This window comes from Gossypium arboreum, chromosome 10 (assembly GCF_025698485.1).
Source record: "Gossypium arboreum isolate Shixiya-1 chromosome 10, ASM2569848v2, whole genome shotgun sequence".
NCBI lineage: Eukaryota > Viridiplantae > Streptophyta > Magnoliopsida > Malvales > Malvaceae > Gossypium > Gossypium arboreum.
This window is the reverse complement of record NC_069079.1, coordinates 1,451,622-1,475,157: the sequence shown is the minus strand read 5'-3', so window position 1 is coordinate 1,475,157 and position 23,536 is coordinate 1,451,622. Positions and strand designations below refer to the sequence as shown.

The 23,536-nt window shown below is 34.5% G+C and overlaps 4 protein-coding genes across 6 annotated transcripts; all 4 read right to left on the bottom strand.

Moving 5' to 3' along the window:
• Nucleotides 1-6,212: 6,212 nt before the first annotated feature.
• LOC108452862 (uncharacterized) lies at nt 6,213-10,835 on the bottom strand. The gene is given in 4 exon segments (XM_053020507.1): nt 6,213-6,964; nt 6,967-9,870; nt 10,048-10,216; nt 10,535-10,835. Coding segments are annotated over 4 exon segments (3,693 nt in total). The 5' UTR covers nt 10,631-10,835; the 3' UTR covers nt 6,213-6,440.
• A 604-nt stretch (nt 10,836-11,439) lies between these two features.
• On the bottom strand, nt 11,440-14,061 carry LOC108452864 (BTB/POZ domain-containing protein At3g22104-like). 2 transcript variants are annotated; one of them, XM_017750643.2, is made up of 3 exons: nt 13,508-14,061; nt 12,137-13,075; nt 11,440-12,043 (listed from the first exon to the last, which is right to left on the bottom strand). In XM_017750643.2, exons 1-3 carry the CDS (start codon nt 13,517-13,519, stop codon nt 11,594-11,596), a joined length of 1,401 nt encoding a protein of 466 aa, XP_017606132.1. In that variant the 5' UTR covers nt 13,520-14,061; the 3' UTR covers nt 11,440-11,593. The 2 variants fall into 2 exon arrangements, with proteins under 2 accessions (XP_017606132.1, XP_052876468.1); XM_053020508.1 differs by having other exon boundaries at nt 12,137-12,979.
• A 142-nt stretch (nt 14,062-14,203) lies between these two features.
• Nucleotides 14,204-17,631, bottom strand: LOC108452863 (uncharacterized). 2 transcript variants are annotated; one of them, XM_017750642.2, is made up of 6 exons: nt 17,142-17,631; nt 15,945-16,935; nt 15,674-15,861; nt 15,213-15,249; nt 14,974-15,032; nt 14,204-14,878 (listed from the first exon to the last, which is right to left on the bottom strand). In XM_017750642.2, exons 1-6 carry the CDS (start codon nt 17,240-17,242, stop codon nt 14,410-14,412), a joined length of 1,845 nt encoding a protein of 614 aa, XP_017606131.1. In that variant the 5' UTR covers nt 17,243-17,631; the 3' UTR covers nt 14,204-14,409. The 2 variants fall into 2 exon arrangements, with proteins under 2 accessions (XP_017606131.1, XP_017606129.1); XM_017750640.2 differs by having other exon boundaries at nt 15,674-15,867; nt 17,142-17,630.
• Nucleotides 17,632-19,980: 2,349 nt separating this feature from the next.
• On the bottom strand, nt 19,981-23,438 carry LOC108451362 (alpha-farnesene synthase-like). The gene is made up of 7 exons (XM_017749057.2): nt 23,254-23,438; nt 22,844-23,111; nt 22,416-22,770; nt 22,103-22,321; nt 20,906-21,050; nt 20,579-20,824; nt 19,981-20,500 (listed from the first exon to the last, which is right to left on the bottom strand). Exons 1-7 carry the CDS (start codon nt 23,416-23,418, stop codon nt 20,129-20,131), a joined length of 1,770 nt encoding a protein of 589 aa, XP_017604546.1. The 5' UTR covers nt 23,419-23,438; the 3' UTR covers nt 19,981-20,128.
• Between the last annotated feature and the right edge of the window lie 98 nt (nt 23,439-23,536).

Sequence of the window (23,536 nt, the reverse complement as noted above, 5' to 3'; positions counted from 1 at the left end):
GGGATACATTTCCCTATGACCATGCGGAGATGAAAATCTCACGAAATCATAGGTACGGATGTACCCCGAAAGCAATCCACTAGCCCATGCGAAGGTGAAAACCTCACGAAAGCGTAGTTTTTTACTCCCACTTAGAAGGTGTGACCACAGTGGTCATGCAATGAAATGCAGTGTTTTTTTTACAAGACCCGTACTAAAACAATCACACAATCAAATGCAACCAAAAGATACAAAATTTTTAAAGTAAATTTTCAGTTTTCGTCAAAAAGACAGTAAATAATTGATTTTTATGGCTCGACTCTCAAATTTCCCCAGTGGAGTCGCCAAGCTGTCGAAACCATTCCTCGATTTAAAAATTTTAAAATTTTAAAAAAAAGGGGTAATCGACTTTTGAAAAACAAATGCATGGAGTCGCCACCGATCTTTTGTTTTGGTATGATTGGATCACCTCAAAATTTGGTTATTTTAATAAAACATTTATGATTTACTAAAACAACAATTTTGGTCTACAAAAATTTTAGAAAACGGGCTTGGGAGTCGGTTACGCATGAGGAAGGATTAGCACCCTCACTACGCCCAAAATTGGTACCAAATCGATTAAATACTGTCTTTATGTCTAAGCTTTAAAAAATGTTTTTGAAATGTGATTCCTTTTTTATAACATTTGAGTAACTCAAGTTAGTCATCAAAATTCTCTTGCCTAAGAGGAATATAACATCACATCCAGCACAATAGGACATGATCCTTTAAGCCCTCGAAAACATGATGAATTTTGACTTCAAAAATTTATATGTTGAAAACCGCAAAAGGATGCCCAATTATTTAGTCCAACGAGAGAATCGAAACCCAACACAGTAGGGCACGGTTCTTCAAATTTCTAAACGTGAACATTGTCTCGCTTTGGAAAACGTGAATGAAATTTCAAAGGGATATTCGATTATTTTGCACAAACGAGAAATTGCAACCCAGCACGATAGGGCACGATTCCCCGAATTGCCGAACGTCGAACATTTCCTTCGTTTTAAAAGGTTTTTAGAAAACATGAACGAAATTCTAAAGAGACATCCGATTATTTTGGGCAAACAAGAAATTGCAACCCAACACGATAGGGCACGATTCCCCGAATTGCTAAACATCGAACATCGTCTCCGCTTTTAAAGAATTTTTAAACGAATAATTATAAACCGCTTGGAATATACTCATTTAACTTGAATTAGATTTAGAGAATTAGAAATCATAAAGTGATATTTGTAAATCGAAATAAAATAAAAAGAGGATAATATACATGAGCATAATAGATGCATTAATATAAAATAAAATAAGAGACGAGAATAACAAAAATTAGCTAACACGCTAAATAATCACAGATCAAATATAATGAAAAGTAAAATAAAACTTAAGTAAATGATATATACGTAAATAAATAAATAACACAAACAATGATAATAATAATAACAATAATAATAATAATAATAATAATAATAATAATAATAATAATAATAATAATAATAATAATAATAATAATAATAATAATAATAATATAGAAATAAAAAAGCAAATATAATAAAAATATTAAATTAAAGTAATAAAAAACAATACTATATATAAATATATATATATACATAAAAATATACATTAATATATAATAATAATAGTAATAGCAAAAATAATGAAAATATGAGTAATATTAATAATATATTAGAATACAAAAGTAAAGTAATAACAATAGGGTGATAGTAATAATAATAATAATACAACCAATAATACATATATATATATAAATAGTAGTCGAAATAAAAATAATAGAAGTAACAATAATGATAGTAATAATATAAATAAATATGGAGAGGGCATATATAATATAATAATATAAATAATAATATATACATGAGAAATAATAATAATAATAATATAAATAATAGTAAAAATGATAAAATAAAATAAAATAAAACAAAGCTCTCCACTCTCTTTCTCCCTCTTTTCTAAATCCGGCCGTTGGTCCGGCTTTGCTTCGGTCATGGACCCCACGGGTCACATCGGCGCCACCACCACATCAATGGCCGGACCTAAAAAGAAAAACCTTTTCAAGAATGAAAATATGGGTAAGCTTCTTACTTTTATCTTTACTTTCGTATAAAAAAAAACAAAATAAAATTGAAAGGAAAACAATAAACAAACAAAGAAATTAAGATGAGAATAGACAAAAGAAACCTCTTTTGCTTTGATCTTTGATTAATCTCCAAAAACTAGCCTTTCCAAAACAAAAAACAACCCTCCTCCAAAAAACAAAAAAACAAACCTCCTCCAAAAAACAAAAAAAACACCCTCCAAAAAACAAAAAAAAAAACCCCCCAAAAACAAAGTCTTGAATGGCTTTTATAGCCAAATTTTACAAATAAATTTTTTGTAAACAAGTGGAGTGGTTGGGGTGGTTTAGGTGGCCAAGGTGGGTGGCCAACAAGGGTGGTGGAGTAGGTGGCTAAGGTTTTATTTATTTATTTATTATTTTTTTTTGTGTTTGGGTTGGGTTAGTGTAATGGGATTAGGTGTGGCCAAAATTGGGTTTGGGCTTGTAACTGGGTAATGGGCTAGGTTTAATTTGGGTTTGGTTTTATTGGGCCCCGGGCAAAATTTGGGCCTTACAATAATTTTACATTTTAGGGGGGACCGGGGCCTATGTCAGCCCCCCTCTAGATTCGCCACTGACCAAAATGTTACAAATTAATAACGTTAGTGACCAAAACGTAATAAATTAAAATACAATCATATATAAAACCTAAAAAAAATTATGAAATATTTCTAACATACTAATAACTACTAGGGAATATAAAAGGGATACTTTGTGAGCGTGTTCAAAATTTTAAACTATCCCTAAACTAAACTTTAAAATATTATAATTTATGAATCAAATAATGCATTGTGGCAAAGCTCTAAAACTCGACTCAGCAGAGAGAAAGATGAAGTACTCTTTATATACTACTTTCGTAAGACAAAACTCATCACTCATCATAGGATTAATATGCATGCCCTTCATTTACATGAATTACTTTAATGTGATACAATCCATCTTAAAAACTTAACTTTTGTCATATATTGATAATTAAAATACATAATTTACTTACTAAAATTCAGTTTATCTACTTTAATTATATTTTCAACATTAAAGATACCAACTAATGTTCAATGTTCAATGTTCAATGTACTTGATACATGACTTTTGATCAATATTGCAAATGTGACAAAACTAATTTATCTTTAATTTGGTGATGAAGGACACAAATTCCAAATGTCTTCCAAATATTAATATTGCATTAATTAAGATACCCCACCAACCTAATATGATATTGCATTAATTAGGAATTAGCTACTAGTTTAGTGGTTATATACCAATTTAGATATGACATGATACTTAGGTTAAATTGTAAATATATTTGTATTAATGTACCTACTAATGTTCAATGTATGTAGTAGGTTACTGTAGTTAATTATTAATCATCTATGTGGTTGTGAGGACACCAATTCCAAAGCTAAATTTTGTAAGTATTAATATTACATCAATCAAGCATCACATTACTTAGTGATTAAATATCAATTTAGATTTGACGTGGAATATTTTTAAAACACGTAAATTAAATTGTAAACACATTTATATCTAGCGTATATGTGTTAAAAATTAGACAATGTTACTAAAATTTTAGGAAAACTATTTCTTTTTTAACACGTAATATCCCGACAAATGCTACATGTACACATATATTTACAATTTAATTAAATATTTTCCATACTAAATTTAAGCTTGTATTTAAGCTGAAGCTAATGACAAAGTTGACAGAAAATTTAATTGATTTTTATTATATAATCTCTAAAATTATTCATAATCTCTCTCAATTAATCTTTAAATAAGATGATAAATGTAAGTGAACGCACTCGAACTCACATTCTATTCTATTAATAATAATGTTAATATCAACCAAGCTAAAACTCATACAATTGATAATTTAAAAGCTGGATTAGAATATTTTGAAATGTATGGGTAATTTAAAATTAGTGAATTGATTCATGTATTTGTAGTTTTTAGTGTTGGGGGTTGTGTTTGCCTTTGCACTAAGTTTCTTCTTACGTGAATTTCAAAAAGATAAGGAATGAATTTAGAAATATTATAAATGTTCCCCATGCAAAGGGACAACGTGAGACGACCACATAAAATAATAATAATAATAAGTGGTAAAAGTTCCAAGGGTTAATGCAGTCCATACCAAGATTTTTGGAACATTCATGAAGCCCAATAAGATAATTAGCGGCACTAGTTACATAGTAAAACTGTATATCGGGAACAATTTCTATTATTAGTAGTTTTAGTATGTTTGATAAAAGTAGTTTAAATTCTATTATTAGTCCCTCTATTATGTATAAATTATGGATTTAGTTTTTATATTTACCTTCTGTATTTTTGGAATTTTGAAGTTTTAGTCTAACCAAATGGCACGTATTAAAACCATTAAGTTAGGGTTAAATCATTTTTTGAAGTTTAAACTTGATAATTTTTCTCACATTGGGGTCTAAACTCTTTTTTTGTTCAAATTAGTCTCTGAACTAGGCAACTATTTCCACATTGGGGCTTGGATTTTTTTTGTCCAAGTTAGTACCTAAAGTTGGCAACTGTTTCCATATTAGGACATGAATTTGACAATTGTTCTTACATTGGGGCTAGAACTCTTGGGTTTTTAAGGACTAACTTGGACTAAAAAAAAAAGTTCAAGCCCTAATGTGAGAACAACTGCCAAATTCAGAGTCTAACTTAGATTAAAAAAAAAAGGTTCTGGCCCCAATATGGGAACAATTGCCAAGTTCTGGACTTAACTTAAATAAAAAAAATTTTAGACCCCAATGTGGGAACAATTTCCAAGCTAAGACCTAACTTGAAAAAAAAAAAGTTCGAGCCCCAATGTGAGAAATGTTGCTAAGTCAAACCCAAAAAGTGATTTAATCCTTAAGTTAAGTTCTATTATTTTCAAAATGTGATATGACAAATAAATTATCGCATTTCTAATTCCATGTTACCTTGCTATTTCCATATATTATTCATATAAAAAACTAGTTAATGTATTTAACGATTGTTGTTTTGTATTAAGATTGAAATTTTGAAATTTGAATAATATAGGAATAAAAATGATGATCTAGTTGAATAACATGGACTAATTCTATAACTTTATTAATACTGTTTGGTTATGACTAAAATTTGAAATGTACATGAACTAAAATTGATCAAATTAAAGTATATGTACTAAATCTACAATTTATGCAAAATATAAGGTCTAACAAAATTTGACCAATAAAAGTATTTTAAGAAAATAAAATATTATATTTGATACATGAACTCTTATATGTATGTATGTATATTAATTACATTTCTAGTTGAGTAATAAATTTGTGTGCCTTTTTTTTTTTATGAATTACAATAGATGGGTACAACCCTAACGTAACACGTATATCACAACTTGAACCTAGGTCACACCTAGAGCGATGAATACCTTGACCATCAGGCCAATACACAGGGTTCAAATTTGTATGGGTTTTAAATTGATTAGTGTGAAGTTTAAGTTTAATGCTTGTGTTTGTAAACTCATTCCCCTTTCTCAATTACCAATTTTAAGGACAAATATTATATTAACCCATCAATATAACTTCTTCATATAAGTGTGTAATGAGGATTCAACCATGACTTTAAAAACTGAATCGGTGATCGAATTGATCAAACCATCGATTTCCGATTCAATTGGTCTTGTTGGCGGGTTTTTGTTGCTACTCATTCCATGTATTCTTATATGAAACTATTTTTCTACTTGGATCATCGACTTGGGCCTTGAGTAAGTTTCATTTATGTTGAGTTCAGTTCACATGAATGTGGCATATTTGACAAAACTAGAAGCATGGGTCCACTAGGGTATTAAGACTCTAATGAGAGAGGCATGGAAAAAGGTAAATACACACTGAGTTGCAGTATCACCGTTATCCCAGACTGCTTTTGGAATCATACTGAACCTGGTGAGGACTGCACATTGTATTTATCAACATGGAGATGGACATGGCTCTCACAACCACAAGACTAAAGATCGTGCAATGTCATTACTGTTCGATCACTTCCTGTTGTAGAAGGTGAAACTACCCTTTTCTCAATGGGGATGTTACAGCGAAGATGAATATAGCGAGGGTTCTGAAAAGAACTCTAGGAAAAGCTTCAACATGTTTATTCTTTTGTAACAAATGATCTGCAAAATACAAATAAATAAACATTTTCCATCTATGATGAAAACTTAGCATACACGTGAGCTGATAATATATCATCTGAATTATTTGACTTTTATTTCACACGGTGACCTCGAATATTATGTACCTCAATCCAGACACAGAAGATTTTCTGAACCGAAAATGGAATGTTATCACGCGGACAAGGAATTCAGCTTTTTCTCCAGCATTTTCGCCCTCCGAAGTGCATCCAAAGCCTCAGCTTGTTTGCCTGATCTTTTTAAGTTTACAGCCTTTACCTTTTCTGCCTTAATCTGCTCTTCTAATTGGATTCTCTCTTGGTTAACATTTTCACTTTTGGCAACATTGGGTTTTACAAGCTCTGTTCTTTTGAGTCCCTGAGCCATAGCACTAGAATCGTCCAATCCAATTGCTTTAAGGGCAGACAAAAGTTGAGGATCGAGAAGATCTTCAACAACTACATCATCTACTGGTTCTGCTCTATTGCTAGATGACTTGGTTGAAGCATGACCACCCAACTCTTCCAACTGAGCTTCAAGAGACTTAGCTAATTCAAACTCGGCTTCTGCTTCTTGCATTCGACCTTCTCTTCGCAGCTTCAAAGCCTCCCGCTTATGACTGAGGGATTCCTGTTGCAACTTGAAGCGATCATGACCAGAAAGTGGTTTCGGAGCGAAAGCTGGTGTACCTTGCTCAATGCTGCACCAGAACAAACAGTGGATGCAGATGTTGACACATCATTAGAACCGAATTTTGGAGGAGTGTCATCTTCTGCCATACTCTTCTCCAACAGCTTTGCCTGTCGAAGTTCTTCCCGAGCTTCTTCCAGTTTTCCATCTCTCTTCAAAGCAAGTGCCTTTCTCTTGTGAGACAAAACTGCTCGTCTACGTGAATCTTGGCTGTTCTGAGAAAAATTTAACTTCTCTTCATTAAGCACTCTAGTTTTTCCAGTGGTATCTTCATTCCTGGTTATAACATCTTGGCAAGCCAATTGAACATCGGGTCTACCACGAGAAGAGAAGTTGGATTCAAAGTGACCTGTCTCTTCCAATTTTGCAGGTATCCGTGAATTTGTCAGGTCATCAACAGTCGAAAGTTCCATTATGTTTGCAGACTGGTTTGATGGAGGGTTTAGCCCTGCGGGATCCGATTTTTCTACCGACGGTTGGTTGTCTACAAATGGCTCTTTCTTTACTATCACTTCATTTTTTGAATTCCCTAGCCTCTTGTGGTTAGCAAATGATTCAAAGTTCTCAGATTTACTGTCCTTGGATGACTCAACCACAAGCTCAGATTTCGGAGCTTCCAATCCTGCCATTTCGGCTTCTAGTACCTTTTCCCTTTGCAACAATTCCTCTGCCTCTTCAACTTTCCCATTTCGTCGAAGGGCAAGAGCCTTTCTTTTCAAGCCCAGAAGTTCTCTTTGGATTTCCCCTTTATTTCTTGGTGGTGAAACTCGAACTCCTGAAGAGGGTTGACTGCTCGATGGATGGCTAGAATGTAATGTCTCACTGGCAAGAGTTTTAGAGTACTCTTCCTGCATAGTTATAGGTTCAACTTCTTCATCCTTCCAACCCAAATTCTTTAGCATTGAGAGTAGAGCTGGATCAGTCATATCATTCTCTGTAATATTCTCTGCATCTTCTTCTTCTGCAGCACCTTTATGGGCAAATATAGTGCCTTTTGCTTTTGGAAACTTTGTTTCGACCACTTTCTTTGGTGCCTCCATCTCTGCCATCTCAGCCTCTAGTGCTTTTGCTGTTTCCAACACTTCCTCTGCCTCATCAGTATTTCCTTGGCGCCTCAGCAAAAGAGCTTTCCTTTTCAAGCCTAATAGCTCCTGTTGTATTTCGTCTTTAGTTCTTCTCGATGCCTTAGTCGGGATTTTAGGAGTGGCATGAGCAGAAGAAGATTCAATAATTTTCTTAGAACCATTTTGTTCAGAATGTTTCAGGGAAGAGTTCGAAAGCTCGTCATCACTGTCATTCCAACCTAAGTTCCTTAGCATCGAAAGGTAAGTTGGATCATGCAAGTCTTGTTCCGTAACATCTCCTTCAACAGGCAGAGTGTCTGATACATTAGGATGCTCGTGTTTCAAATCCTTCCACTTACTAGTTACCTGTGCAGCCTTCATGTTGGAAGTATTCTCCATTTCTTCAAGCTGCTGCTCGAAAATCCTGCCCTTCTGCAATTCTTCATCTGCTTCATCCAATCTTCCTTGCCGTCTCAAAGCAAGGGCTTCCTTCTTCAAACTTAGAAGCTCTTTCTGAATCGTCAATCTACTCTTTGATGCTGGTTTCAGATCCACACCCTTCATAGCGTTAACATTTTTATCAACAAATGTAACCAACTTCTTTGATATATCAACAGTGTGAGGAGCTGTGATATTTTGGTCAACTGTCAAATTCTCTGGCTGAGAATCGAAACTTTCAAGGTCCTTCTCAAGTAACTTAGCCTTCTTTAACTGAGCCATTGCCTCTGCAACATTACCTGCCCGCTTTTGACTAAGAGCCTCTCTCTTTAGCGAAATAATTTCATTTAGTAGTGCCTCCCTTTTAACAGGAGCAGACTGTGTTGTAACATCTTCGATAGGACTAGAATCCTCAGTCCAACCTAATGATTTCAGAGTAGCATCTATTTCCGGATCCTCCATATCCTGATCAGTTACTTCAAAATTACTATCAATACCAAGATCATCAGCAGTTTCCATAAGGTAATCAAAGTCAAGGCTTTGCGTATGTTCATACTGCATTAAAATTTCATCTTGTTTATCATTGTCCATACTACGGATTATTGCAGATGCCTCATCATCGGAATCTTCAGCGCCAGCCAATAGTTCTTGTCCTTCAAGTTGCTTCTCTAAAATTTTGGCTCTCTTCAGTTCTTCTTTCGCTTCTGCAAGCTTCCCTTCACGCTTCAACATAAGAGCCTTTTTCTTAAAGGCAACAACCTCAGTCTTGTCAATGCCATGACCATTAATCTTCTCCGGAATTTCTCCAAGAAGAGAAGATAATTCACCATCCAAACTCAAATTTGTGTACTTTTTATCATCATCACGTAAATCCATATCAGACCATCCCAATTCCCTGAGTTCAGCAGCCAGGTCATCCTTATCCCTACTGGCTGGATGACAAACCTTGTTTTTTCTGCCATATTCCTCCGGAACTTCTTTATTCAGGATCCCAGACATGTTGTCGGATGGAAAACTATTTTTACCATTCTTTCTTGTATGGATCTCCAAAGACTCAGCCTGTCTCTCTAGCTCCTTCCCTCTCTTAAAGGCTCTCAAAGCTTCCTCAGATTTCCCCTCTTCTTTAAGAACTTTATACTTCCTTTTTTCATCCAATGCTTGCTGGCGCAATTTCTCTGGACTGGATAACGCCATACCATTCTGCATACACCGATCAACAGACGGACTTTTATGCATTTCTCCTCCCCCGTCATGACCAACAACTTCTTGAACATTGAAACATGTAGCCCCTTGAACACTAGGAGTTGTGTCATTGTTTAAAGCTACTCCTGATGACGACGATTCCTTTATGTCACCCCCTAAAATCTGGTTGAAAGCACCATCCTCATCATTCACAGCTGGTTTCAAACGACCTGTGCAAAAGAATTCAACCCTTTTGATATTGAAGATAAATCCTCATGAGCAAACAAACAAGCAAACCATGAGGTAAAAAACAGTGATAACGGAGTGAGACAGTAGTATCAATGACTAAATGCACTACACAGTGAAAATGAGGGGATTTTATGTAATAACCAAAACAAAAATTATACCTCTCCCAGCTCTACTTTTGTATCCATGTCGGGACACAAATCGAGCAGCCTCTTCTAGGTTTTTACAAGGTTCACAAACACGCACAGGTGAATCACCATGTCCACGTAAAACCATTCTGCGTTGAGTGCAACTATTGCAGAAAATGCCCTCACATTTTCGGCAGTGGTGCTGATAATTCATAATAAAAAGACAATCAATAACAAGTAAAATCATCACAAAATAAATTATACATCTTGCTTTACTAAAGTAGGATACTAATGAAACTCAAAGTTGAAATTTAACTATAAGTTAACCAACTAAAGAAGCTCATATCCAATTATCCAATACAAACCCAGAAATTCTTGAAGTAAACTAAAATACTAAAATTGGAAACCGACCCACATAATTGGAAAATAAAAATCACAAATTTTGATATATGGGTATTGAATTAGAGAGAAAAAAAAGAGACAAGAATAGTGAAATGATGAAGGGATTAAAGCTCGAAACCTTGCGATTGATGAAAGTGAACTGAGAAGAACATCCTGGGCAATGTGAAGCATCAATCACCCAATGAGTCCCTCTCAATCCTATCTTCTCCAACATCTCTGCTGTTTTATTTAGAATCTCGGCCTCTGATCATTGTTTTTCTCTTTGGGTCCTTTGTTTTCGATTTTATGGTTAGATCTCCTGCAGAGAGATGAAGCAATAATGTTGCAGTCCAAGGACTTTTCTATAGAAAAGAAGGTGCCTTGCTTCTTGAAGAATCGAGCCAAAAGCCAAAATTACTTGAAAGGGCATGATATTATAAAAGTAAAGATGGAGGGACCAAAATCTGAATTTGACCTATAATTACATCATATCCAACATGGCTTTCATTAATGTCACAGCACAGCATTCCATTTCCACCATTTGGTACACTGGATTGGTAAAAGTGTACAGTAGTCCCTGTACTATACCTCATATTGCAAATTAATCCTATACATTAGATAAAGTAGCAAAATAATCTCTCCTTTAAACACCAAATAAAAGAGTGGGGCCAAAATGAATAAAAATGTAAAGGTTAAGGACTAAAATTGTTATTATGCCTTATACATAAAACACCAAAATAAGCTTTTAACGGCACAATTTTAACAAAGGGAAAATTTTGCTCCTTCATCTTGCGTTTACTCATTTTTTTAATAAAGCGACCAAAATATAATCTGAGATATAGTACAGGGACTGTTGTGTATTTTTACCGAAAAATATCAGTAAAATCAGAGTTTTTGGGGATTGTATCTATTATATAATCGAATATCAGCAGTGCCTTTACAATAATGCTGGTCCAACCCCATAATTTATGGCTCACACAAGCCAAGGTTGAAATAAACAATTTCTTCGCAGTGGCACATAATTTATACATCCTTCCATGTCTCTTATTCATAGTTAAATTAAATCATTAGTTCATTATGCAATTCTCATTCTCCATGGTTTGTTCATTCTTTACAAAAAATTTCTCACCAAAAAAATAACAATCTTTGCATTTACATTAATTGCCTTCATCTATACAAACATGTAATGTTTCATGTTTCAAGAACATAGTTTAGGTAAGAACCTAGCATTATTACCAAGGCTTGATAATCTTGTTCTTGGAATATTTCCTATTTGAGTCTGCATTATCCCACAGTACTTTTCCAGTTCTGTTATTGTGCATTGCATCCCTTGCAGCTGTACATCAAGGTGCTCAGCTTTGTTGGGAAGGTTGATTCTTTTCGCATACACAAGGACTTGATCGGAACTCACCTTCTCGTCAATACTTTCCTCGGCAAAAACCGAACTACTAAAGGTGTCAACAAGGTGTGTTTTGTCCTCAAATAAGTTTTCAAGCTTGGATTGTTGGTTGATGAAAACTTGTATTGCTATTCTTGAAGGAAATTTCGGGTTTCTAGCCAAGTGTTTCAATGCATCTGTTGAGAGCTTTGCATAGTTAAGTGCACTGCAGATTTTCATTTTCTTTGCTTCACATAGTCCACCATGAACCTGTTAAGAAATTCGAGTTTCCAGGTTAGCATTGATCCTAAGCATATGACCAAATTTTGTGCAGAACAGTTAATAAGTTAATAGCAATAGTACCTCAAGATAAATGTCTATGGCTTGAAAAAGCCTATCATGGGATTCTCTTGCATCATCAGGGAGTACCAAGACTAATGCTGCAAATTTTGAAGGGCTCAGGTGGGAATCTGCTGCCACTTCCACAAGGTATGAATCAACCAAGCTAGCGACTTTCCTCAACCGGGAGTCGAGTAAGAAACACCTTCCTTCAATGTAAAATGCTTTCACCAGCCTTAGAACAAGATTCACATCATACACATAAGCTTTCCTGCGTGAGGATGGGACAAGTAGAAAATCTATAGTTGCTCTATCAAGTTGTGAACCAATAAGATTCTCCAAAATGGATTTGTGGTGAGAGCTAATTTTCAAGCTTGAAACGACTCGAAATATACCAAATAAGAGCTTGCAAGAAAAGGAGCTCCTATCAAGCAAAGAGAGCAGATTGATCATGACCTCCATGATTTTGCACTTCTCAGTTGGGGTCGCGGTAAGGAATCTTGATCTTTGATAACATAAAAGGAACTTACTAATCGTAGCATGATCGATGTTCCGGCTTATCGACATTCTTATTACCTTGTCAATCAAATCAATTTTCAAAACCAGAAGATCCTCAAACCACCAAGATATTCTGGTGTTCTCTGAAGAACACGTGCAAGGGCTAGCAACAACCAGAGAGGCAAGCCTTGTTACAACACAGTCGAGAATCTTCTCGAGTATTAATGAAGAATCAGAAGCAGAAAGCAAATCTTGGCATTCTTTCAAAGCTACAAGGAGTTCAGACCAGGTCCAGAAGCTGATACAATCTAGAGACTTCTTGTTATAGCAAAACCTTGCTGCTACTAGCTCAAAACCCCCAGCTTCATCCTCAAAATCATGAAATAACACTTTCAGGTCCTTGGTCTCATCCATCAAATAACCAAACAATTTTTTGAAACTACCAGGGAAAGATGCAAGAGTTCTCTGCATGAACAAATAAATTGAAAATAAATTATATAGGACATGATACTATGATGTTTAGTTCATCACTTCACACCAAAAAGCCAAGTGGTTACCAACTCAACAAAATGAAATGAAAGTGTATATATGAATCAAATACTAGTAATTAAACCTTATAGAGAAGGATGAAAGAATCTTTCATTCTTAGGCAATTATGGTGAGAAGTTGCTGTCAACAATAAGCTTTCAGAGTGGTCCTGTTAGGGACCAGTATCCTTGGTGAAAGGTATAGATTACAAAAACCAGTATGAATCAGAAAAAAGGCATGAAAAGAGAGTATACATAATATCAACATTCAACACATTTGAGTACAAACTAGAGTAGTCAATATCATTGAATCCCTACAAGAAACAAGAAAAGATAGAAGGATTGAATGGTGAACAGTAACTCAATATACCTTGTCTACCATGAAGACCTTTTCAGTTTCACTATTGACATCCACTTTCAAGATCACAGCAGAGAGCAGTGTTGCATTGTTGAGATAAGCAAAACTTAAAAATGAAAAAAACCCACTAGACTATAAAAGAGGTTTTGTACCCTTTATGGAGCTTAGAAAAAAAAAAGAAAGAAAGGTGCTGTGTTCAAAAAGGGGGTGGTGCACTTTTGGGGGATTGAGCCAAACGAGGAGAATAAAGGACATGAAGAATGATGGAAAGACAAAAGGAAAAGAATAGTAGAAAAGCTGATTGTATGAAGAAGCTGAAGCTGGTATGGTGTTGGTTAGACAATGGACAAGTGAGCATAATAGACAAGGTTTGTAAGTAGAGGCTAGAGGATTGGCTAGTGAGAAAGGAGGGCAAGGAATCAAAAGCAACAAGACATTTTTTTTTAGTACAAGCTTAATTTTGCAGATTTCGATGTAGCATTCAGCTAAAATCCTCCCACCAATCATTAACTCAATCGAAATATAAGAGAATTAGGAAGAAATCCACTCTACTTCCAACCACCTGTATATATATTGCAAATTTACACCCTGGAAAAACAGTTTGAAAAAATTGGCATGATTGTTCTTCAAGAGTGATTATAAATGCAGCAATTTCAGTTTGGTGGGGCAACTGAGTATTGAAAGAACACTAGCAAAATCTGGGAATCATTTGAGGCGAATAAAGATGACATAGCAATTGATTTGGTGTGCCAATTGTTCTGAAAATTTGTTTTAAATGAAAAAAACAAAGACAGATCAACTGTATGAAATGATGAGGTCATACAGCACAACTATAATCACTGACATCCTAAAACCAATTAGGGAATTACTGGTAACACAATCCAGTCACCGGTAAGAAAATAGCCTCCCAAAATTTAGTAACCATTTATCTGAGGCCTTGGAGTTGAACCCATCAGCCGAGAAAAGGGCATTTGAGGACGGCCAGGAAGACCCCTTTGCCCCGCATATCGATCATCTGTTTTCTGATCTGAGAATGATTTGGAAAAGGCTTGAGCAAGCTCCAAAGCTGATGCTGCTTTTCCATAGCGAACACCAGCAGCTTCAGGAGAGACTGGTTTAGGCTGCTCCGCAGGCTTACGCCAGGTCTCAGGTGATGGCTGCCTCTCCTGCCGCTGCTGCCTCTCAATTTCCTTGTCATTCCGCCGGTTTTCATTAGGCCGGTTCCTCCTCTGCGTATCAACTCTTTCATTGTAAACACCATGGTTTCTCTCAGATTTTCTTCCAGCTCTCTGATCAACAGGAGGATTCCCAACTCTTTCACTGGGACGAGGAGCTGCTTGCTCTGCTACTTTTTCACTCCTCGAAACATTATGTTTGACGACCCTTCGCATAATCATAGCCAATAGGTGAACAACAAACCCAACAAGTTAAAGACGGCAAAATGTTCTAGAAAAGTATGAAATAAAAGAAATGACTACCTATCAGGATGTTGGTCCGGCTCATGGATGCTGTCATCAATCCCTCTCTCCTTCAGAACCTGAGAAGCAAAACACAATACTTTAGCTGTTATTATGAAAATCAAAGTACCAATAATAAGTATAGCTATAATAATAAATCAAATTATGTTAACATAAAAAAAAAGAAAAAAGATATTAATGATTAAAAACCAAAATCATTGAAACAATACAACAAGCAGACAGAAGTGAGATTCACTCACCAGTTCTCGTGGGCGAGCACCGCCGAACAACACATTTCTGCATCAGTAACACTTACTAATAAATACTCATAAACCTTTCAACATTAAATAATAATTATAGGCAAGCTCTATTTGTAACCAGTTATGATACACAAGATGTAACTATTATACAAGTAATGGTACATTAGTTGTGCATGGCAACATGACCAATAGATGGCAAACAAATTAAGAAAACCATTCACCTTCATTTTATATTTAGTTGCTTCATAAGAAATTAAATGTGACTCGATGGTTCACAGTTCTCTAATGCATTATATTTGACATTTCCATATCTCAACATTTCTGTTCCTCAACCTCAATGATTTACTCTTACCAAAGATGACAATACAAGGCAAACTTAACATATTCAAATTTTCAAAAAGGCTCGCAATTATATAATAACAGGAATTCACATCTATAAGATAGTCTAGACACATACTGACCTTTCTTTCTCAATGTTACCCTCCAACTGTTCAACAGGCTGTGATCGAGGCTTTAAATTCAGCTTAGGACGCTCCACTGCCTGGTTCCCATTCTCACTGCCAGCTGAACCAGGTTTCACAGTATTCACATATCCATATGAATCACTACCAATTCCAGCATGAGTAAGAACAGATTCGCTCAACTGCTGCTGCTCCTATTTCAAGAAAATTATCAGAATTAGGAGAGAACAAAACAAATGCAAGCTTCAATACTATGGCATCACATGAATACCTGCTTAGCATCAACAACAGGTGGTTCTAGATTATCCAATGGCTTGGTGCGAGGAAGTAACTTCAACTTGGGCCGCTCAGATGCTTCTGACGGTGATGGCTGCAACTTAGAACCACCAAATTTGCCATCTGATCGAGCTGACTGAATTCCATCACCATATATTACTGATCTATTTTCTTTAACTTCCAAATAGTTAGGACGAGGATTCCTCTCATAGTCTGGTGACACCTTTCTACCACCGTTAATTCCATGTTCGACATTCACACCCCTTTCAACTTGCCTTGCCGATATCACATTAGAATGTTCCCTCCCAGCCACAGCATTCACATCATAAACCTGGGAGTGCAAGCCGGTTTCTGTTTCAGAATGTTTACTAACATCGACATCTTTCTGATATTGAATAGATTGCTTTGACTGCCATCTACCTGAGGAAATCTTTTCCATAGCACTAGCATGAGCCAACTTCGAGACAGCACTTTGTTCAGACCATACAGATTGTACAGTCTCGGCAGCACTCGCTGTCGCCTCCTTCCTAGCTGCCCATGCATTAGGATACCAACCAGAAACAGCCTGCACACGGTTCCCCCCAGAACTCTGAGAATTTACATCAACAGCAGCAGCCTCGGACACTCGACTAGAGTACAGATTCCCTGAACCACCCATCGACGAAGACACTGAAGCAGACCCATACCGACCCGAAACCCTCCCTGCATAAGCAGACTCAGGCTTCAGCTCCATCTGACTAACAGGAACCCCTAAACTCTCATCGGCAATAGTTCTACGCGGGGCAGAAACCCCATCCAACGGCTTCCTTTCATCTTCATCAAAATAACGACCAATATGAACTGAACTAGTAAGAAATGGAGATTTATCATCAAAATGCCTAGTTGCAGGTGACGAGTTGGGCCGGGCACGATGATCGGGTCGGCCAACCTGGTTTCCCCATGATGTTGCTCTATCATAACCTGAACGATCGGTAGGCCTAACAGTCCTGTATCCATAAAATTCAATATCAATTTAAAAAAAAAAAAAAACCAGGGTTTCACAACAGATCCAAGGGTTTTCAGATCTAACAAAAAAAAACCTGACTCAATTTTAACATTTCGGATCATACCCTGATAACTACACATCAAAAAGAACAAGAAAGAAGAGAAAACCGAATCAGATTAAACGTAATTTAAAATCTTGAGAACTTACACGCCAGGGGCAGAAGGTAAAGGAAGATCACTAGGGATAGAACCGCCGTGAAAATCTTTTAAAGTCATGGTACTGCCACTGAAAGCTTTCTTCTTTGACATCTTCCCTTTGTTCTTTTCCCGCTCCAAAGCACAAAAATCTTTCACTTTCTCGATTTATGAACAAAGAATTTGTATTAACAAATAAGAAAGGGAAATCAAAAAGGGAAAAAAAAAAAGAAAAAGAAAGAGGAACCCCCGATTTATTGAAACAGGGAAATAATAAGGAAAAAAAAGAAGGAAGAATGGAGAAGCTATAGAAGAAGAAAGGGGGGTTGCCTCTTACACACTATGGTTTTTGTGTACTATACAAAACAACAAAAAGCTAATAATAATGTCTCTTTCTCTCTCTCGGTTTGTGTGTTCTTTGGTTGTACGCTTCTTCTTCTTCGTTCATGGATCGATATGATCCCTTATTAGGCATCGAACCAGGGCTTGACTTGAGCAATTTCAATTACAAGTCAATAGCTTGTTGGGCTTTTTCTACTATAAAAATGGAATCTTTGAGGGTAAACCAAACCCTAAAATGTTTTGGGCCATGTCTTTACTTTGGATGGGGTCTTGTAAACAATCCACAATTGGTCTTTTACACACTATTTACTATATAATTTTTTTTGTCATTTATAAATTTAGTCCTTATAATATTCGCAGATGGTCTTTTACAATATTTACTTATTTGGTTTATACTTCTATACATTGTGGTAAAAGTATCATAGAAATTATTGTATTAGAAGTTAAATTACATATTGTCCCTTTTACTTAAAACATAGGTAAATTAGTTCATGTATGTTAGATCAAAGAATAAATTAGTCCTTCTGTTAAAAATTTCATCTATTTATATTATTAGAAATTGATCCTTGAATATCAGTATGAGGTACATGTGGCTCCCCACCTGTCATTGTTTGATTATTCTGTCAGTCATACCAGCTTTTAACAATACAAATAAATAGATGAGAATTTTAACAAAAAAGACCAATTTACTTTTTGATCTAACATACATAAACTAATTTTCTCATTTTTTTAATAAATGGGGAAAAATACAATCTGACTCTTAAGGCCTCCATGATACTTTTACCTATTAAATTTGTAATATACATTGACAACTCAACTCTTAAATTTGGCAACTTTTGTCATCTTGGTCCTTGAATTTTTTTTGTTCATATTAGTTCCCGAATTTGGATTCTATAAAAAATTTATATATATATATATTAATTTTCAAGTGATAATGTCGCATAATCTTAAAATGTCACATTATTAAACTTTTATATTTGGGTAAATCATACCCATGATCACACTAAAATAGGATTTGTTCTATTTGATCACTTTAAAAAGTATTTTCAATTTTGTCACTCTAACTAAGATAATTTTTAATTAATCAATTAATCCATTAACGAAATGTTGATATGGCACATTAGTCCATTGATTGATTTACATGTAATATTTTTTGACTTTTAACTAATTTCTAATATATATATATATTGCTTATTTGCAGCATGAGGATTTTTTAATATCTTTATTTTTGTCTTCTATTATCTCTTTTTCAATAACTTCATCACCGTCCAACACCTATTATCAGGCTTTTCTATAAAAATAACCTAAATAATTTAATTAATTATCAAAATGACCCACATTTTTAATTAAGTACAAGAATGACATGAAATCTACAGTAAAAGTTGGTGGAGCCAAATGATTTGGCACCACCAACATGCCACGTTAGCAGGGAGCATAAAAAAATTAATTTTTTGATGGAGCCATATAGAATGGCTCCACTTGTATAAATATCAGGAAAATACTGAAATTTCTAAAAATATGGGGGAACTTAAAAAAAATTAATCATTTTCTAGTGGAGCCAATTAATATGGCGCCACAGATTCCCTTACCTGCCATGTCAGTTTCTTTTCTTTTTTTACTTTTTTGACTTTTTTGACTTTTTTTTTATGTTTTGTCTTTTATGTTTATTTATTTATTTATTTATTTTATTTATTATTATTAATTTTAAAAATTTTGAAATATATATTTGAAATATTTTATTAATATATATATTTTTCTAAATTTTAAATATATATTTTGAAATTACTTTGTTAAATTTTAAAATATATTTTTAATCATATAAAATATTTAAATATTTTAAACTTTCAAATTTATTATTAGTTTTATAATATTTTAAATATTATTTAATTTGTTTTATAATATTTTAAATTATGATTTTAAAATATTTAAATATTTTATATTATTAAAAATATATTTAATATTTAAAATAATATTTAAAATTTAAAAAGTAATTTCAAAATATATATTTAAAATTTAGAAAATATATATACTAATAAAATATTTCAAATAAATATTTCAAATTTTTAAAAGTTAATAATAATAAATAAATAAACATAAATAAAATAAAAGACAAAACATAAAAAAAAAAGTCAAAAAAATCAAAAAAGTAAAAAAAAAAAACTGACATCGCAGACTGGGGAATCTGGTGGAGCCATATTAATTGGCTCCACCAGAAAATGGTTAATTTTTTTAAGTCTCCCCATATTTTTAGAAATTTCAGTATTTCCTTAGTATTTATACAAGTGGAGCCATTCTATATAGTTTCACCAAAAAATTATTTTTTTTATGCTTCCTGCTGACGTGGCATGTTGGTGGCACCAAATCATTTGACTCCACCAACTTTTACTGTAAATTTCAGATTATTTTTGTATTTAATTAAAAAAGTGAGTCATTTTAATAATTAATTAAATTATTTAGGTTATTTTTTATAAAAAAAAAAAGCTCCTATCATCACCATTCAACATCAAGCGTCCCACCACCTATCATCATCAAATTCAAGTAGTAAAGTAAACATAATTGATACATAAAAACTATTACAAATAACAACGTTCGAATTTCTACCCAAGTTGTGTAGCACGTGGAATCTTGTGAAGCATCTACATACATGCATCACAAAGTTCAAATTTGTACTTTAGAGTAGCCTTCACTTTTCTTCTTTCCCTTATTTTCCTCATCCTTTGCAGTATTATCCAAATTGAATGGCTCAATTAAAAGAGAAATGATATGGTTTCGAGTCTCTTGGTCTTGAACGCCGAACCCATCACCAAACTGATACAGACATTGCACCATACGTGCAACGTTAGTAGTAACCTTAACAAAAGAACATGGGAGCAAATTATGTGATTGATTCTTCAAACATTGCCCATTTATTTTCTTCCATGTGTTGTTGATCATGCTCTTGATATGTTCTTCAGCTTCTTTCTCTGAAACATTCATTTCTCGCATGTAACAATGGATTGATGATGGTGCATCCCCTCTCTCTTTCTCCGCCTGTTACAATTCATTCAATAATTTTTGCATCACTAAAAAAAATCATGATTGAATTAGTGTCATGAGAAAAAAAAATACCATTGAAGTTCCTAAATCGTTGTAAAGTCGTGTTATGATGCTGATGTTGTAAACAAGATCTTCATCTTTTCCCAATAGATTGATAATTTTTTCATCAGTACTCCCCACTGAGAGCATTGAGTGAATGGAAATCACAATGGCTCCTGATGAAATTAATGCATTGCTTAAATATTCTTCAAGGGAAGGACTATATACTTTATTATACCATTTTGCTTCTACAAATAGTGCTTTACAAAATCCTGTCCACTGCAAAATAAAATCTAATGTAAGATACAAAACTTGAATTGATTAAACAATAAAGGGTATTCATTTATGTAAACATAGTACCGCTTTCCTCATATGAAGTAGTGCTTGGACTTGCCAACCATTGAGTTCTTGTATGTCTGAAGCAATTTCATTGGTAATATCGTATAGAGCTTGAAAGCATGTTTTCATGCACTCGGGTAGATCCTGAGTTTTGCTTGAATCCCACCTGAGCTTAAGACGGTTTTTTCAACAGATGCTTTACAAACATGAAATAAATATTGTTTAAAGGTTAACTCTTTTAGGAGAAGTTTTCAAAGTGTTGTCTGATAGGTAGACAGTCGATCCCCCAACAACTTTAAAGTATTGTCCTTATGTCGGGATTTTGTTTCTCTCCAAGTTTTCAAAGTGTTGTCTGATAGGTAGACAGTCGAACCCCCAACAACTTTAAAGTATTGTCCCTATGTCAGGATTTTGTTTCTCTCCTCTGTCAAGAGCCGTGTACCGGAAAAAGAGTACCTCGATTGGTGAAGATATAGAAATATGACTAGCAAGACTCAGGGGAGAGGTGACCCTATAGTGTGTAATATAGTTATGTAAGTCACCTGAATGCAAAGAGATTAATGTAGTTAATATGCTTTAGGTTGGTGGTTTGAGTCCCCTGCACATAGGTAGCTTCCATTATTATTATTGCGCAAGTAAAAGTATCATGGAGGCTATTGTACTATGAGTTAGATTGCATTTCGTCCCTTCTACTAAAAATTGACAAATTAGTCCCTGTAACTTAGATTAAAGAGCAATTTGGTCTTTTCTATTAAAAATTCCATCCATATTTTTCTGTTAATTAAGAACTAATATTGTTGACAGAATAACTAAATAGTTACACGTGGCATGCCACATGTATATCATTCTAACAAAGGACCAATTGTTAACAGTAGAAATAGATCGAATTTTTAACAGAAGAATCAATTTACTCTTTGATCTAATGTAAAAATATTAATTTGCCCATTTTTTAGTAGAAGGGGCAAAATACATTTATCTTATTGTGTGCTATTTTGACACTTCCCCCCTGAGTTTTGCTAGTTATATCTTCACCAATCAAGACATTTTCCCTCCATAAACCCTTCAAGGCTCTCACCAAAGAAAGATGGCAAAACCTCAACTTGAGGACAATACCTTAACATTGTTAGGGGCTCAGCCAACTGCGAAATGGACGATAAATAATTTGAAGATTTTTCCCAAAATAGTTAGCCCCTCAACAAATATATATATATATAATACCTGTCAACAGCCTCGGTGAATTGCTCTAGCTCTTCAATGGAACCATAAACATCATAAACATCATCTATGATTAATATCATGGTGGTAATCTTAGTGAGACATTTTCTGAAACAACTGTATTGAGGCTCGTAAGTAAGTCCAACTGAGCATAAGAAACTTTCAGCCAATCGATCCCTTGTAAAGTTTAAACCCTCCATTATCCTTAGGTCCCTCCACCACCTGAATACATACATACATACATACGTAAGTTCCATTTGCATGTGTCATGAGATTGAAAAATGAAAACAATACAGTGTTTGCCATTGTTCATCACCTGGAAATTTCCCTTAGATCTTTCTGAAGTATGGCTTGGACTGCGTTAAAGTTAAGTTTAGCCAATTCAAGAAAGCGTTTGTCTATGTTTTTATTGTATGTTTCATACATGGTGATGCGCCATTTAACATCAAACCACTGTACTCTCCAATGCATTGGAAGTTCCAAAGCATGAGCAACTTCCTTAGCTAAGTTCAAATCCAGTGTAGGATAAACATTCCTAAGAGCTTCCATTGAAAAAGCTTTAGCTTCATCCAAAATGGTTTCTCCTTCAAAAGCTAGATACGAAGCTTCAAAGAGTTCAAGCAATCCCTTGATGTCACTGCATTTGGTTATTGAGACTGCATTGAATACATCTGTGTAGTTCATGAGAGTTAGATATTCTGTAAAAAGATAGTTTAATCTAGAGATAATGATTAGATTTCATGCCTTGTGAAACGTCGTAGCCATGCAGCCTAAGGAGCTTGAAGCGTAAAGCAGTCATATAGAGTTCTTCTTCTTCACCATTTTTGTTGTTTTTCATGGAAGATACTACAGTTTGTAAAGCTTTATGCGTTTCCTCTGCAAAAACGTCCCCAAGGCCTAGTTTTCTGATAATGTCAATCAGCTCCAATTTGGCTAATTGGTCCTTTGCTTCCACAAAAATGTCCTTCACATTCTCTTTCAAATTCTCAGCCCTTAACTTATATTCCACACCCTGCAAATGTACTTGGGGGTTAATTTAGTTGAAGGGAGAAAAGTGCTTTGAAAAAGACCCAACATGCAATTACAAAGTTTTTATTATAAAAAAACAATATATATAGAAAGAGAGAGAATGATTGGAGTGAAATGAAGCTGACATCATATATGGTTGGAAGGGATTGTAAGAAATCATATTGCCAAATGTTAGGCTTATAATTTGCAGATCGTCTTTGTTGGATCTCATCAAAGGATGCTGATTTCAAGTGGCAACTTACAACTTGCTGCTCATCATCTACTACCTGCACTTGCTTATTACACTCCATGGGGGGATGGGAATATGATTTGTGTTAGCTAGAATAAAAAAGCTAATGGATTTTATAGGCTAATGAATGTTGTAACTTACCCACATATATGGACCACACATCACCAAAATACATGGTT

Excerpts from the sequence above, each read along its gene's own strand:
- LOC108452864 (XM_017750643.2), bottom strand. Across the intron at positions 12,044-12,136 it reads CCATAGACATTTATCTTGAG|GTTCATGGTGGACTATGTGA; the intron begins GTACTATTGCTA and ends ATTTCTTAACAG.
- LOC108452863 (XM_017750640.2), bottom strand. The coding sequence starts at position 17,242 with ATGTCAAAGAAGAAAGCTTTCAGTGGCAGTACCATGACTTTAAAAGAT. Across the intron at positions 15,868-15,944 it reads CTGTTGTTGATGCTAAGCAG|GAGCAGCAGCAGTTGAGCGA; the intron begins GTATTCATGTGA and ends TTCTTGAAATAG. Across the intron at positions 14,879-14,973 it reads CCGGACCAACATCCTGATAG|GGTCGTCAAACATAATGTTT; the intron begins GTAGTCATTTCT and ends GATTATGCGAAG.
- LOC108451362 (XM_017749057.2), bottom strand. The coding sequence starts at position 23,418 with ATGGAGTGTAATAAGCAAGTGCAGGTAGTAGATGATGAGCAGCAAGTT. Across the intron at positions 20,825-20,905 it reads TACTTCATATGAGGAAAGCG|TGGACAGGATTTTGTAAAGC; the intron begins GTACTATGTTTA and ends TTTATTTTGCAG. Across the intron at positions 20,501-20,578 it reads ACGATTTAGGAACTTCAATG|GCGGAGAAAGAGAGAGGGGA; the intron begins GTATTTTTTTTT and ends GAATTGTAACAG.